The 18,255-nt window shown below is 37.1% G+C and overlaps 1 protein-coding gene across 3 annotated transcripts in view; it reads left to right on the top strand.

The window, feature by feature from the left end:
- LOC145673353 (transmembrane and coiled-coil domain-containing protein 4-like) overlaps positions 1–18,255 on the top strand; it is a 77,117-nt gene that overhangs the window by 45,320 nt on the left and 13,542 nt on the right. For all 3 annotated transcript variants that reach the window (XM_081742986.1, XM_081742985.1, XM_081742987.1), the window contains exons 7-9: positions 6,039–6,323; positions 10,316–10,518; positions 15,839–15,975. In XM_081742986.1, the coding sequence (XP_081599112.1) occupies positions 6,039–6,323; positions 10,316–10,518; positions 15,839–15,975 (625 nt within the window). The remainder of the gene's footprint in view (positions 1–6,038; positions 6,324–10,315; positions 10,519–15,838; positions 15,976–18,255) is intronic.

The raw sequence follows: 18,255 nt of genomic DNA, 5'->3' as shown, positions 1-18,255 counted from the left end.
AAAACCGTTTCATCGATAAAGAATTTTAATTTTATCGAATTATCGAACTTTCAGGACTCCCGAAATGTTTGAGACTCTCGAAATGATCGAGACTCCCGAAGTGTTCGGGACTCTCGAGGTGTTCGGGACTCTCGAGGTGTTTGAGGCACTCGAAATGTAAGAAACATTAGACAACTTCGAGACACTCGAACTGTTCGAGAGTCGAATTATTTGAAAGCAGCAAATACAGAAATATATCAATATGATCGCATTTGTCGAGTCGCTTGAATATTTTGAAAAGTTCGGGATTATCGGAGTGTTCGGAAGAAACCATGCATTCGAGGTTATCGTAGTTGTATATAATATGTATTACATATATGCAGGGTGTTCATATTAAAACTTCTCTCCTTAGCAATGAAGTGAAGGAAAAGTTTTTACCCCACAGATCTGTACAAGGTTTAAGCAGTCTGTCAGAAGAGAGAAAGAGAAAACATGCATCATCCGAATGGAATTGGAATCCAAGACAACGTTAGTCTACTAATAGTCACTTTGCCGATTGCGCCAATAACGGGGCAGGCACAAAAATAATTTTACCTATGATTTCGACAAATATAACTTTGCAATAGGGATGGCCAGACGGATCCGGATCTCGGATATCCGCTTCCTATAAGATCCGGATCCGGATCTCGGATATCCGCTTCCTATAAGATCCGGATCCGGACTCTATAAGATCCGGATCCAGATATCCGGTTCCTGGATCCACACCCGAAATTTCGAAGTTCAGTTTCGGATCTTGGATCCGGGTCCGGAATTTCGGATCTTGGATCCGGATCCGAAGTTTTGGATATTGGCCGGATCCGAAGTTTTGGATATTGGATCCGGATCCGAAGTTTTGGATATTGGATCCGGATCCGAAGTTTTGGATATTGGATCCGGATCCGGATATCCGGTTCCTGGAACCACACCCGAAATTTCCAAGTTCAGATTCGGACTACTGTTTTGAATATTTTAGACCAGATTGAGACCCAGAACTAAAATATCCATATGTATAAAATTTACTAGGTGAATTTTATCTAACTCAGTGGGAAGACAATTCCATTTAAATGGCAAAAGATTACATCAAAATCTCATTTTCACATTTTTCGGGGTTAGACCACTGTTGCGCACACCCCATCATTTAGTCTTTAGTATATCTTTAAACGTACTACAAGTATGCCACTTTCATCTCAATGTCAGTAGTTGTATAGATCTGCCTTTTGTTATATATTAATCGAGTTAGGATTTAAATTCGATTGTTTGTGAGACCTATGATAATATTTTCAGAATGAGTTATAGCGTTGAAAAACTGAATAGTAATGCTGCATATTTTCTTTGTGCCACATTGGAAATTAATGTAGTCTATCTTATACAGTCGGCTCGTATGATTAATCCAATGATCTGAACTCCTGCAGCATTACGCTAAAATCATGGATGTCTTTGAATTTTCGTCATCATTTCTATTTTTTTTATTACGAGCAAAATAAATATTATAAGCGGTATTTTACATAATACATATAGACGCAGATCAGTCAGTTGATTGCATAAAGTTTATAGCAAAGCTATTACATTTCTAAGACACTGGCGGTCTTAGAACAAAATCCATGGCTTTCTCATAAAATCTTAAATCTCTCTATATAAAAAGGGCAAAGTCCTGAGTGACTGAGTGACAGATCACCGTACAGGCCAAATCGCTTAAGCTACAAACTTGAAATTTGAACAGTTTATAGGCTTTGTGACGTAGGATACCACTAAGGAAGGACTTTGGGAAATTCGACGAGGAAGGGGGAAATGGGGTGGAAAATATTGATGATTCTTGACGTTAGATACTTCAAATTTGGTATTTGGGTTTCTCATTGAAAATAATTTGATACTTGTTTAAGTGTTTTTTGATATTTAAATTAGAAGGGGCAGGGAAGATGTAGAAAGTAAAAGAAGGGGTGGTAATTGCAATTATTGCAATTAGTATAATAATATGCCTATATTTCGAAAACTTAAAGGGTTAGAAACATGGAATTTTGTATTTGGACTTCTCACTTAAAATAATTAGATACGTATTGTAACGTTTTTTTGATATGTGGCCCAGAAGGAAAGAAAAAGGGCGAGAAAAAAAATTAAGTGGGATTACAATTATTGTATTAATATGTTCAATCCTTTAAGGTTAGAGACTTGGAATTTGGTATTTGCATTTCTCATTGAAAATAATTTGACATGTGTTTCAGTGTTTTTTGACGTTTTAGTAAAAAGGAAAAGAAAAGAGATGGAAAGGAAAGAGGGTGGGGATTGTAATTATTATAATAACATGTCGATATCTGGGAACATCTGAAGGTTAGGAGCATAGAATTTGGTATTTGGACCTTACATTTGAAATAATTAGGTATGTACTTAAGCGTTTTTTGATGTATGTCTTAGAAGGGAAGAAAAGGGGCGGGGAGAAAAGACTTTTATATCTCGGAATCCTGGAATGTTAGAGAAATGAAACTTGTTATTTGAACAAAAATTCGTTATGAAATGAAATCCTTGAGTTTTACGTCCCACGCTTATGCCGGTTAGGCTAAAGGAGACGGTGATTATGAGAAATAAATGAAATGGTGAAATGAAGAGAGTGGGAGGAAACGGGAAAACCCCGAGAAAACCCACGAGCACGGTGTTTGTCCAGCACAAAGTCCACACGGCGCGAGCTGGGATCGAACCAGGGCCCCCAAGCACCGGAGGTGAACGCTCTATCACTGAGCCACCGCGCCCCCTTAACAATTCGTTATGTTTGCAGGCGTATGATGTGCGAGGCCGTAGACCGAGCAAATGTGTGGGCTGGGGGGGGGGAAGCCCCCATGTACTCGCACTGAAATTCGGTATATCTCGTGATACCGCAATGTTATTACATACAACTTGATATTTGAACTGAGATTCGGTATGGTTGTAGGTTTACGAGGTACGAGGTCATAGGCCGATCAAATGAGATATCAGAGGGTCTAAGGGCAAATCCCTAGACATTTCTTTTTAAATTGATTATGATTAGAGGCTTTTGTGGTGCGAGGCCCTAGTAACGGGGGTCTAGTGGCGAAACCTCGAGGTCTGTTAAGTATATAAATGTATTTGCGTAATGACTGGAAATTGCATGTATGCCTGTGGACAAAATTGCATAAGTACCCACGAGAAATGACAATACTTTAAAATAAAAATTTTAAAAAGCCACCAAAATGTACTCTTGAGTGAGTTGTATATTATGTTTGCGCAGGGGCGAATCCAGAACGGACTCCTGGAGGGGGCGGATGGATTCTTAGGGGGCGGTTGGGGATGCTAGCAGTGAAAAATTACTTAGATGATTTGAAATTGCCACAAATTACTACTAAAGTACACTGTTAATGGTGGCACTGGGTAGGGGCGAACGACTTTTCGCCCTCCCCCTGGATCCGCCTATGTGTTGACATGAATGATATAGCTCCTTATACAACCTATGCAGAGTTAATAGTAGTGGATTACTAATTACAAAGGTACGTGTTACTGCTCGAGGCTCCATATGGTATTTTGTATACACATACAGTACATTAATACATTAATTTTGATACATTAATTGCAATTTAGAACTTTATCTCTACTACAATTCTTAATTCTAACTGGAGTGGCACGGTCACAGAGAAACGCATTTTTAAAGAAAGAAAAAAAGCTCATCAAGAGCAAGAAAAGGAAGGGTTAGAAACATGGAATTTGGTATTTGGACTTCTCACTTAAAATAATTTGATTTGATCTACATTTTATGGGCTGTTCTATTAGCAATGGCCTAGCCCATCACGACTAGGAAATGGCCTCATTCAGTGACCACAATAACTCAGAAAGAATTAGAAAAGTAAGCAGCCTGAGCCTAATGAAGAAGCTTGGGCTTGAGACTAAGGTTTCATCCCAGCATTTGACTAGTGTTACAGAAAACAAAGGACAAATTTCCATCAGGACGACCGCTTTAAAAAAGATTTACTACCTTTTCGGTCAAGTATTTCCACTAGAATCGAATCTGACAATGAGATTGCTCTCACCAAAATCGACAGTTTTACTCAATCAAATTTGGAGTAATTGTGACATATTAAGGCACGAAAACCAAATATCAACAGAATGAAGAGAACGCAAGGCTGTCACACGATAAGATACCAAAAGTCTCTTAAAATCTTATTTTAAGCATAGGAATGAAAATCACTTTGTCAATAATTTCGAAAATTTTGCTGATTCGGAACACCCAAATTTCCTGACACGGAGTTTCGAATCCGGATCCAAGATCCGGTTTTTCGGGTCCGGATCAAAGATCCGAAATTTCGGATCCGGATCCATTGTCCGGATATCCGGATCTGGCCATCCCTACTTTGCAATAACTTATCAGATGAAAAAAAGTTGTTTGACTAGTTTGGCTGCAAGAAGGAATCATTGGAGAGGTGAAGGAACCGATAATACCCGGTACTTTTGATAATACCCGAAACTTCGATAATACCTGAAATGTCGATAATACCCGTAACTTCGATAATACTGGAAATGTCGATAATACCCGAAACTTCGATAATACCCAAAACTTCGATAATACTGGAAATGTCGATAATACCCGAAACTTCGATAATACCCGAAATTTCGATAATACCCGAAAGTTCGATAATACCCGAAATTTCGATAACTTCAAATACTCGAGCGGTTTCGAGTAACCGATGACAACTCCATAAATTTTCACTCCCGATGTTTGATAGGTCCTCAGCCTTATCGAACACCCCTACACTACCCCTCCTTACCTCTCGCTGGTTTGACCCAGTTTACCATTTCAGATGTACCACTGAATTGTTAAATCTTGAATAATAATAATAATCTCACCAGTGAAATGAAAATTCTAGGTTTACGTCCGTTAATTATGCGCCAAGGCTGAGGAAGACGGAAATGATGACAACGAAATGGTGGAACGAGGAAAAGTAGGAGAAAATGGAAAAATCCCGAGAAAACCCACACACAGGGTGTTTGTCCATCACAAAAGTAATTTGGCACGAGCTGGAATCGAGCTAGAGACCTCATGTATCAGAGATGAACAATTTACCATTTAGTTAATGGGATCCGGGCATTATAGTGTATTATTATTATTATTATTATTATTATTATTATTATTATTATTATTATTATTATTATTATTATTATTGTTATTTAGCAGCTTTGGTGTTAATGAAATCATATTATTACTCGTTAGTTTTTGTGTTTGTTCCATTCGAAGTCTCTTTCTTTATAAGATACATAATATTTGTAATTAGGAATTTTATTTCTGTCAGTAGCGTGCGCCCCCCAAGGTGGGAACCACTAATCTAGACGATAATCAATGAGAGAATTTCATGCTTGTGCCACCATGTATATAATGTTACTGCAGCCAGTGCTGTTGCTTTTCGGCGTCGCAGCCCCCAGTTGTTGGAAGAAAAGAACGTAGGCGGAATCTCACAAACACCACAAAAAATCATTTACAGTAAGATCAGGCGAACGTTGCACAGTTATAACAGACTTAGGGTTGTTAAAACTGAGAAAACAAAACTCTCTGTTACTGTGTTGTCGCCATCTTGACGTATACTGGACGAGCGAGAAAACTAAGTAGGGAAACTCCTAGCAGCAATCACGTGGACCGACAACCTGCAACTGGCACCAACGGAAACTGTATATAAGTTTTGAAACAAATTTTTTGCCGCTAAGCTCTATCTTTAGTCTTGTAAAAGATACAGCCGTGTGAGATCGGCTGATTCTTTTTGAAATACTTTGTATTTAACCCTTTCCCACTTGCAAATTACCACCTTAATGGATTAACAATACCGACTGTAGTAAAACCTAGTGAAGGTGCTCTGAGCTTGTCAAGTGGGAGCATGTACGATTGCTCTCACATTTTAAGGAAAATATTCATCTTTGTTCATGAAAGGTTTTAAGGAGTCTTGACATTCTTAATAATTATCGCTTATGGTGAATTTTTAATCGAGGAATACAATGTTTGTCAATGTCACTATTTTTATGCTTGTTTTTTTCAGGGTTTAAGATGCAAAAGCGTGTTGGCGAAATAGAAGAGTTCGCCTTTGACTTCCTGACTGAAGGATCTCAGTTGCACATAGCAATTGCAGTTTCTGGTTGGCTTACAGATGAAAGGGAGGATAATTTCCGAAGACCATGGAAGACATTGTTGAGTTCCCGTGAACAATATTGTTTAAGATATGAATCCCAGTATCTGCTGGAATTAGGACAAGCTATCGATTACCTCTTAAGTTTTGCAGTTTCAATGGCTGCTCAGGAAGCACTCAAATACACAATTTTATCAGGTAAGCAACGACAGCCAAGTTACAGTATTCATGATAAGTTTAGTTTTACTGATATAAATAACGCATACTTGGAAGCCATCTGCGTGGTATTATTTTAACTAAAATCTTTTCATGAACAAACTAGGAATATTACTAAATAAGAAGTATAATATAAAGAATACTTCATGTTCCTCAATAACAAAACAGTTAATCGTAAATCACCAGATCAGTCAAACTACACATATAATCACTGGTGTATTAGTAAGAAAAAAGAAATAAAAATGTAAATGAAATTTTTGAGTTTGATGTCCGACGATTATGCCCTTTAGGTTAAGGGAGATGAATGATTACCGCAGATGAATGATGATGGAAGAAGTGATGATATGATAATGTAGGAGGAAACGGGAGTACCCCGAGAAAAGCCGCAGACACGATGTTGTCCACCACAGACTTACAGTTCGCGCGGAAAGTATTGACGCGATGCAAGTGAAAGCTAGTACCACAAATAAAAAGACACCGAACACATTACAAAATGAAAGTTAGAATACTTATGGAATAGTCAGTATTTTGTTGGACTTGCTTTCGTCTTCTTGCATGCTTTCCGTAGCTCTGGAACACTCAATACGAGAGTTTGGAGGCTAACAAGTGGCTAATTGTCTTGAACCTCTCTGATGGCAGCTTCCAGCAGAGGCAATGTAGAGATGTCCATACCCTGTAAACGTCTCTTCATGATAGACCATAGGTTCTCTATGATGTTTAAGACTGGACTATACCCTGGCCAATCTTCAAAAAATGAGACACAAACATATTTAAGCCAAGATACCACACTTCTGGCTGTATGACAAGGAGCTTATATTGCATAAAAAAGACGCTCCATTTTTATTTATTTATTTATTTATTTAGTTATTTATTTATTTATTGCAAAGGACGATTCCAATACATCGTTTAATAGCTCAAAATAGAGAAACTGATTCATAGTCTGGTTTCTAGAGAGAGAATAACTAACTCGCCTACACAAACATAACTAAAGGAACCCAAGTCCATGATAGTGGCAGGATGTTTTACAGATGGACATGTGTGCTGAGGAAGGGTGAAATCGTCAGAAGGAAGACAGTATATTCGCTGGCAGCTAGTGGCACTAACGAAAAACGTGGCTTCATCAGTCCACAATACTTTTTTTTCCCCAGTCATTAACAGTTCAAACTTTTTTTATTTACAGAAAGCCAGTCTTTTCTTACGATGATCCTTTGTAAAAAGGTGTTTCCGAGAGCTCTATAACGTAGCCCTAAGTTGTCATGAAATTTCTCCTACACCATCCTTAGGGACACATACCAAGCAATGCAGGATTGTTTTCTTTTAATTCCCTAGCTGTTAAAGAAGGTTGCTTTTGCAGCTACCTTTTCATGATCTTTAGCGTTCTTTGAGACACTTTCCTAGACCTACCAGACTTTGGTTTTGGACGGGGCATTTTCACTTCTCTTTCCTCCCTAAAACGTTTTACCAAATGCTGTACTGTTCTCAGCTTGAGACCCTTTGCCTAAAGAAATCTCTGATTTTTTACCAGCTGTAAACAGGGCAATCACCGCCTCAGTTTCATTAGGCATCAGAACGCACTAAGGCATCTTGTCACAAAGAAATGGTATCGCAACACACATAGAGCAGCATCAAAATTGCATGAAATTCCAAGAGCACGTGCACACTCCAAGTAATCCTGTCGACCCACCAGAGCAAATTAAAACTTTTTACTCTACAGCAAATAACACAACAGGCGGGTGTTTCCTGCCAGCGAGTATTTTACGTGGTGTCATTAAGGAAGTACGCGGATGGTGTGTAAAAACGCGAAAGATATTGACACTAAGCTTTAGGTGTCAATACTTTCCGTCCGCACTGTACTTTCCCCGGATCGAACTAGGGACCCCACGCACCAGAGATAAGCGCTCTTCCTCTGAGCCATCGCGTCCCCTATGAAAAGAAAAGACTCGTTAGAAAAGAAGATAAAAAATTTTTTAACATATGAACTAAACATATAGCGTATGTAAAGATAAAACTGTAACAATAACCAAAAAATAAATTTTTACGTTGCACGTTTTTTTTTTTCCTTCGAACTTTAACATCTAGTTCTCTTCCAATTTCTTTTCACCTTTTATTTATTTTGCAAATACATTTCCTCTTGATATTCGAAGGAGTTCTGTTGAATCTTGCAACCAAAAGTGTTTGTATATAACAATGATTTGTATCCAATTTTTACTCAAAATAACTAAATCTTATTAACCTTTGGATTTTGTGCTTTAATGAAGAATGTTCCAACCGTCTGTTATTAAAATATATGTATTTTCATTACTGTAGTAGACGATATGTGATGCGTTCACAGTCTCAAATGTTCAGGTAATCCAAAGACAAATGAATTGTCAAATTTCATATCTTTTTCATGTTCTTTGATTCAGGTAGTATATTTCTCTTTTATCATGCCAATATAAGTCTGAGAACAACTAGCTGTTGATGGATGCTATAGGATACATATGAAATCTCAAAGTATGAGCAGTCTTGCTATGTATCACGAAGTAATTGTATTTTAATCAAATGGTTTCGGTATGCGCTGACACCTTTCTCGATTACTTTAAAGTGTTGCTAAACTGGACTCATATACGAGGGTTTTTGTTGAACGTTCCTGAGAGATAAAGTAAACAATCTCTTTTCAAAACTGTAAGCACTTTGCAGTGTAGCAAAATTTAGAAGTAATCAAGAATATGTCAGCGCACACTGAAACTGTTTGATAAAATAAAATTACCTCATGATACAAGGTAAGACTATTCATATCTAAGAACAAGTATTTTGCCATGCCAACTTTAATACATACACATTTTTGTCTCAAAAGATAAAAGAAATTCTTTGGAATAGTACGAGTATTAAGTATTTGCAAAGCAAATGAAAATGAAAAGAGATTAGAAGAGAAAGCAAATTATAAAGTCTGTAAATATATAATTTACTTTCCTGTGAGTTTTCATGTTGTTTTTCATTTGTTGTTGTTTAGCTGTTGATATAACAATGATCCTCTTCCTAAGTATTCAACATTCAAAATGTCGTAGTGAAGAAGGTACAGCTTTGTACTCATTATTCACAAACATGAGCTTGATTTGCATCCCATGAACTGTTAAACATTTGTTTTTATTATTCAAAACAAAAGAGTATCTACTGACTTTTGCCTCATGCATATTTTATTTCTTCAGCAACTTCATTCAAAAACACAAACATCTGTGTCTTTAAATTGTGTAGGTTTCAGACTTGTATATAGGCAATTTGTAAATAGGTAGATTGGTATGAGTTGTTGCAACTTTTCAATGAGTTAAAGAAGAAGAAAGGAACTGAAACAGAGTGAAACAAACCTACTCAGCTACACTATACTTCAAGTGTACACTTCTTTCTAAACTTGCCTTTCGTTTATACCTACACAAATCGAGGAGAGGCGGAGCCTTGGAGGTTGACTTCAAGCGACAGAAGAACACAACGCAAATGCCTTTTCATATTAAACCTTTTTGACAGTCTTAGATTCCTTGCTTCGTACCTCAAACATAGCTTTCATACATGCTATAAGAACACCTAATGATACTAAAACCTTTTTGTGGTTCAGTTGTCAGTTTTATATTCTTGTCAGTTCATTTTGTCTGTGACTCATAATATTCTGTGAGAAACGAGTCTAAGATTAGGTAAAATGAGAACCGACAACCAGGGATTCTGAGTTGACACTCTTAGATTTTAATAATCTTCACAGAGTAACAATATGAAGCTGAAGTTCTTCATTACTGTCCATCTCTTGAAGGCAACAAGATTGGTTGTTGAAAACATACTAGGAATATGATGATCCTTTTACGATTACCGGAGTACTAAGGTAAGTAGTGTTGATCTTAACAAGATAAGGCAAATTTTGTCTGTGTTAAAGTCAATCTTTATCTTTATTATTTACAAATTGACATAAAAACAGGAGTAAACATTTTATTGTCAATTTTTCTTTTCAGGTATAATTACAGCAATTGCATGGCCAGCATCTTTGGTTACGTTGGCTTCCGTAATAGACAACCCTTGGGGCGTCTGCTGTAGACGGTCAGCTGAAGTAGGAAAACAACTAGCTGATGTCCTTATTTCGAGGCAACAGGGTCGGCGACCAGTTACACTAATTGGTTTTAGTTTAGGAGCTCGAGTTATATACTATTGTTTACGGGTGAGTATCGAAGAGCGATTGTGTCTAATTTGCATATATATATAATAGATATGAATAAAAGTTTTATTTTCGCTTTGAGAATGTAAAACTTGACAAATATTCTTCATTAAGGTTGTTGATTAGAAATACTATCGCTGCTTATTTAAATAATAATAATAATAATAATAATAATAATAATAATAATAATAATAATAATAATAATATAAAGCAGTAGCCAGGTACAACACTGTTTCAAATTAAGATTATTTTTGTATATTCAGGACATTTAATATATTGTATTCAATATATATTGCTTCCTTATTTTCATAGTCTCGAATTAATTACATTTTACAATTTGAGCTCTTAATAACAAAATACGTATAGACTTACTGATGTTTTATTTGTCAAAACATGTGAAGTTACAATTAAAATAATATTTTACAGTGTTAATTTCGTTGAAAATTCTTTGTGCGATAATTTCTTGGTACTTTACCTAAGGTAGATGTATTATACATGTTAATGTACCAGACGTCTAATAAAGTACAGTAATTGTGTATCTTAGAATGAGGTATTATTTACTCTCAATTGACGGAGTTTGATTCATTTATATTGAGCCGAAACCAATGTAAAACTGTACCGCGCATGCACAACCCATCGCCGTGAGATTGCCACGAAGCAAGCAACAGTATCTCGTTAGAGGGGGCGCGGTGGCTCAGTGGTAGAGCGTTCACCTCCGGTGCTTGGGGTCCCTGGTTCGATCCCAGCTCGCGCCGTGTGGACTTTGTGGTAGACAAACACCGTGCTCGTGGGTTTTCTCGGGGTTTTCCCGTTTCCTCCCACTCTCTTCATTCCACCATTTCACTCATTTCTCATTATCATCGTCTCCTTTAGCCATAATCGTGGGACGTTAAACATAAAGATTTTAGTATCTCGTTAGTCAGCAGTAGAACAGTGTGGTCGGGCGTAGACTGATGCCGACGAAAGTAAATAGATTCTGAGAGGGATTCGTTGTAGCCCTTTCCGACCCTAAGTTCGCGGCATCGCGCATCGTAAAGATGTGTGAAGTACTTAATTTGCGTGTAGGTCTTGCTACTGTGAATCGTATTATTCAGAAATATGCGGCACAGAGTTCTAGGCCCACTACACCGACGGGAACAGCTAGAAACCAGCCTCCCGCTATTGCGTGTGGTTCGGCGTATGGAGACCTCCGAAAACCCTCACACATCGCAGGCAACAATCAACCATGCCATTCACAGGGATTTACGCCTCACGGTCGGTCACAAGAGCAGTGTCCTGAAACGTTGTTATATGGCTGAGCAAAAGAGGAACGGTAGGAAGTTGTATGAACGTCATCTTGCGGGTGATCGGTGAAAGGTTGTTTGCGTGGATTTACCTCAAAAACAGTGATAAAGTTCGTGCCATAAAATACAGACCTGTTAATGCCAAAGTCTCAAGCACGTTAATCTGTCAGTGCGCAGGGTTTCCCCAAATGGGTCCATGACTGTGGCCGGTTTCTCGTACAGGGGCAAACTGCGTCTCCGACAGGTGGAACAAGACGTCAAAATCAGTGCTGCGTATTACCAGATTCATGTCCTAACTGAAATGTACCGGCATGAAATCTCAGCATTGTACGGACAGAACATCAATTTGAACTGTACCAAGACAAGGCATCCAGCCACACGCGATAACATCATTGAAATTCTATCACTGTATGGAACAGGAAACTGGAATTGCGACAATTCCCTTCTCTGACATCCCTCTCAAGAGTCAAGATGCCAGCCGAATGGATTTTGTGCTTTTAGACTCCCCAAGCGACGCCTGTCCCATCCGGGTTGTGGAAATTTAATTCAATATACGACTCTTTCCAGTGATTTAAAAACACGCAAGTGGAGCTAAAATATTGTAGATTGCTGTCTTTCCATCATTCTCCGTGTAGCTAGTGTATTATTCGATCCTACAGCATTTTGAGATTACTTTTTTCTTCTTCTTAGTTTTAATTAGTCACCGTCTATGTATCTATTAAATTTTGAAAATAGCTCTACACACTATATTTACAACATAATTCTTGTTACCTACATCTTTAAAATAATTTTCAAATATAATCCTTGAATGCATGCTCTATCATAGCCTGTCGTCATTACTAGCCATAAGAGGCACGTTTCAAATTGTGTAAGAGTTTTGCTTAAAATCACACCAGAAAAAGAATATTGTATTATTTATTAAGCACTTTTTCAAACTATTATAAAAGTTGCTTTTGATCGAATTATGTTATGACTAGTTTCTTTAGTTCTGAGAACTTAAAATACCGTTAAGCTCCAAAGTTTGGATCTGTTTCATACGGAATTTCCTTTCATTAAAGAAAATAACTTACCAGACTACCTTTATACATTACTTTGTATAATCTCAGGAACTACTTGATGGATCACCATTAATTTTGTCCAGGATGTACAGGATCAAAAGTTAACAATTGAGTTCGTTGATGGAGGTGATATTGAAACCGGAAGAGATAAAAATGAACCATTTCCGGTTTTAACGTCAATCACCAGTGATAAAACGGTAATAGATAGCGAGAAGTAATTTCTTGGAATCGATTAAGCGTCCTAAGAATGCATTCTATATCCATATTTAACTCTCTGCTAAAACAGGAAGTGATATAAATCCACTACAACTTTTTGTTTTTCAATAAGGGGACCGCGGTGGCTCAGTGGTAGAGCGTTCACCTCTGGTGCAAGGGGTCCCGGGTTCAATCCCAGCTCCCGCCAAGTGAACTTTGTGGTGGACAAACACCGTGTGCCTGGGTTTCTTCGGAGTTCTCCCGTTTCCTTCCACTTTCTTCATTCCACCACTTCATTCATTTCTCATAATCACCGTCTCCTTTAGCCTAGCCGACATAACCATGGGACGTAAAACTCAAAGATTTCATTTCATTTTTTTGTTTTTCAATACTGATCTACAAAGACCGAAAACGGTAGGAAATAGCGAAAACCTTTTTTTTTGGGATCGTGTAACGTTTGAAGAATAGGTTCTATCTTCTCTCTTAACCCTCTGTCCAAACCGGAAGTGGCTGATTTCTGCCACTTCCGGTTTTAACGTTGGTTACTATGGAGTAAAAGCGGATTTCCTGCAGTCAATTAAGCGTCCCAAGAATATAGTCCGTCCCTACTCTAATCTTTCTCTCCTAAAACTCTTAAGCAGGGTTGGCAAAAACCATGTTTTTTATTGAAAAAACCAAAAAACCCGTTTTTTTGCGGTTTAAACTCGGTTTTTTGTTTAAACCAGTTTTTTTTTTTTTTTTTTTTTTTTGTTTAAATAATTTACTCTATGTATTTATATTAGATATGGACAGAAATTAGTTTGTTTCGCCTTGGTGTTATTATGCAACAACAAGGTTATGCTGGAAGGGGTCACATAAGCTTAAAGCAGAATCCAAACCGTTTCTCGGCTTACATTCAAGAGAAATTGTCCATTTCGACACGAAACCGGGACTAATTAGTCACAAATGCATTTGCCGACTCACTCACAAAGGACTCCTTATAAAAATACGTTGTACTGATCTTTACATAGGCCTAGTTGTTAATATCATTGTCAAGAGTCATTTCAGAAGGACAAAATGATAAACAGTTACACAAGTAAAAACATAATACTGAATTATATATAAATCGGGAAACTCCCGCCTTAGCCATTGGGAAAATCCTGTTATTACTTTAAATGTATTTGTATGTAAAATTTTAAGGTCAACGTATCATAATCACTACGCTAAAACTGAGGTATTAAATTACAAATTTGGTATGTAGATATCTAACTAACTAACTAACTCTATGGCCTATGGAGCCCGGAGGTTCAGTGCCGCGTTCACAAAAGCTCTCCACTGACTTCTATCCTTAGCTAATTGGATCCAGTTTCTACTTTGTATTCCTATCTCTGCGAGATCCATCTTAATATTATCCTCCCATCTGCGCCTAGGTCTTCCTAATGGTCGTTTTCCGATGGGTCTACCAGTCAAGACTTTGAAAGCGTTTCTACTTTCTTCCATTCTAGCTACATGACCTGCCCACCTAAGCCTCCTAGACTTGACGACCCTAACAATGTTGGGTAAACCGTATAAACTATGTAGTTCCTCGTTATGAAGCTTCCGCCATTCCCCATTCTCGTTCCTCTTGGGTCCGAATATTCTTCTCAGGATCCTGTTCTCAAATACTTTCAGTCTATGTTCTTCCCTCAGAGTGAGCGACCATGTTTCGCAACCATACAGAACAACAGGCATGATTAACGTTTTATATATTTTAAGCTTCAAATTCCTCGACAGAATTCGCGACGACAAGAGATTTTGAACCGAATAGTAACACGAATTCCCTGCTTTTAGTCGACATTTAATTTCTTCGTGAATATGATTTTCGTCTGTTAATATTGATCCTAAATATTTGAAAGTATCCACTTTATCAAAAGTATTATTTAATATTTTAACGCCTCCACAATTTGCCGTATTACGGTCCCGACGCACTTCCATGTATTTAGTTTCAATAAAATTAAAACAAAGTCGAATCCAAGCTGATGTTGGAAGCTACGTAGGCAGTTGATACATTTTACCAATTTCTATCAATATATTTAAGCAATCTTGGCTTCTTTATAAAACAACAGGCATTCAGGCAAGCAGAAATATATAATCTGGTTTCGTTTCGTATGTTTAGGCTTAACATCCTTATGAAATACCAAGGTTGTCACGGAGAAGACTTTCGCTTAAAGGGATACCTCGAATCACTACTTGGTTTACACTTGAAAGATGGGTTGTGGTTCGACCGAGAATTGAACACAGACCTCTTGATTAAAAGGTGAAAAGTAGATAAACGTAATGCAGATTGTTTGATATGTGGAGACGTCACCATGAAGTTCACACGATTTAAAGCATTTTTCATTTTTCGTTCTTTTTTTTTTTTTTTTTTTGGTTTAAACCAATTGTTTTTTTTTTTTTAAACAGCTGGTTTAAACTATGATTTAAACCACCTTGGTTTAAGCCAGCCAACCCTGCTCTTAAGTAGTAGAAATCTACTACCACTTCCGGTTTCATTATTAATTGAGAAAATATGACGCAATACAAATATAACTCCTTCGCTTGATGTACATGTGACACTATTACTTGTTACATACCGGTATTAAATTCTCTTGTATTTTCATGGTAGATATTTGTTGATGAGTGGGTCTCAAATAAAAATTTGAATGTCCCGTCCCGCTTTACACCGTAAATCCCGTCTCATATACACTTGGTATTAAAAAGAGGCAATAAAATTCAGTCAATGAATGTTATCACTATTTTCTTAATTATTACATTCAATATTATTTACAGGAATTATCTCAAAGGAAAAATTGTGAAGGTATTGTTCAAGATGCAATTTTATTGGGAACCCCAGTGAGTGGAAGTCCAAAGGACTGGCAAAAGTTGTCGAAAGTTGTGTGTGGGAAAATCGTTAATGGCTATTGTAGGTATGTTACTTTTCTTCTTTCTTTCTTCTGCAGTTTTTATTAATTTTTCTTAAAAAAAATTAAAGTCTGTATTTAGAAGAAATGTTAATGTCATCAAATTCCATTCAAATTTTTAGTATTGCATATTAGTCTGTATAGAAACAAAGTATAAAAAGAAAGAAAGTAACTTTCATAATATAAGATTGAGAGCTATAAATTAATTATATAGAAACTGAAGATATAATAAGAAATTATCTTATAATAAGTGTCATAAGTTTTCTTCTCAGTCTTTGATATTTAGATATATGATTTTTCAGCTTTGGAAACAACTATTTGCATTTCTATAGAAAACTGTTCCTCAGATTGATAAGCAAAGGCTCTGCTGTTCGTGTTTCGCTACTGTTTTTACTCACTTTCCTCATGAATAAGCTTTAATTTCATCCAGATAACGGAATCTCCAGACAATAACTTCATGAGACTCAGATTTTGCACTTTTTCTTGACTCTGATTTATACGAAAACTTCGTACTATTCAATAGACGACGTAATGTTCTGATGGAATAAAAAAATTCGTAGTTCGTTTCGGATGTCTTCTCGCACATAATTTGAGACCGCGTTTTTGCAGCAGGTGACACTCCTTTCTTAAAGCACTCATATACTGTACGTTTATCAAATCGCGAGTAAAATCATCCATTTTGCCGAATGGTAACAGCTTTGTGTCCACGTGTTGCTTTGTTCGCGTTCGATAAATATTTAAATCTGGAATTTGTAAAGTATTTTTTGTTGCGGTGAGTCCAGTCCGCGTAACGTCTGATTTTGGTAACATTTTTGCTGGGTAAACCTCGACCGGTTCGAACAACTCCCACGCATAAACTTCTGTACATTGCGCACTGTAAACATTTTATTTCTTCAGTTTTGCTACATTTCCAAGTACAGATCCTCCTTTGGCCAGAAGGGCCAGGCTGCGGATCATCTGGTACCACTGAGCTAGTTACCCACGGCCGAAAAAAATTAGACGTTTTCAGTCAGCTAGAAAACACTTCAGACACCAACACAGTACTATCCAGGGTGAATTGATTTAAATCAGTCTGATTTAAATCACGATTTTAATCAAGATTTAAATCACTTGATTTTTTTAATAAAAATCGTTGATTTAAATCAAATTTCGAAATAAATTAATTTAAAGTGAAAATAAGTAAAATCCCGTTTCTGTTCTGTTATTTCGATTATGGAAGATAATATTCATAATACAATGAGACTCCAATGTATGTACAACACAGTATGAAAACGAGTATCATGCAGAGGATGATTAGGGAAAATCCCGTTTTGAACGGGTAACGGGAGAATCCTGCTTTCTTCTCTTCGTTACATAGGGTTTTTAAATCGTTAACTATTCCAACGGAGAAATCACCATCGACATTTAAGACAAAAATTCTTTTATGTCCACGTCTATTTGTTTGTTTCCAGATAATAGGGGCGTATTTAGAGGGGCCCGATCCCCTTTCCGAAACAATAAATAAATAAATAAAACTTTAGACGAAATTTATGTACTAAATACATAGAACGAAGTTCCTCGGGATCGTAATACGGCAAATTTTGGATGCGTTAAAATATCGAATAATACTTTTGATAAAGTGGATTCTTTCAAATATCTAGGATCAATATTTGAAACAGACGAAAACGATATCTACAAAGAAATTAAATGTCGACTAAAAGCAGAGAATTCGTGTTATTATTCAGTTCAAAATCTCTTGTCGTCACGAATTCTGTCCAGGAAGTTGAAGATTAAAATATATATGCTTGTTGTTCTCAGGGTGTCTAGAAGGAAGCATAATCAAATTCCCTGAGTTTCCCTGACAAAATTATAATTTTCCCTGACTCTGTCATTCTTTTTTTCTTAGTAACTCATGAAAAGTAACTTATATTTAAATCATGAAAATGAAATCTTTCAGTTGTACGTCCTACGATTATGCCAGTTAGGCTAAAGGAGACGGTGATGATGAGTAATGAATGAAATGAAGAAAGCGGGAGGAAACGGGAGAACCCCGAGAAAACCCACGACCACGGTGTTTGTCCACCACAAAGTTCACACGGTGCAAGCTGGGACCGAACCAGGGAACCCAAGCACCAGAGGTGAACGCTCTACCAGTGAGCCACCGCGCCCCCAACTTATATTTAAAGTGAACTGTAAGTTTTCACCATTGTTTATATGCTTATACAATATTCTACAGACGTACAAACGAACCAATTCATTTACCTGTAATTTATGACTATTTTAGTGGCATTTCTTCACCCCTCACAG

This window comes from Thermobia domestica, chromosome 16 (assembly GCF_964235325.1).
Source record: "Thermobia domestica chromosome 16, izTheDome1.hap1.1, whole genome shotgun sequence".
NCBI lineage: Eukaryota > Metazoa > Arthropoda > Insecta > Zygentoma > Lepismatidae > Thermobia > Thermobia domestica.
Note: the sequence above shows the minus strand (reverse complement) of the source record. Positions and strands in the feature narration are given on the sequence as shown.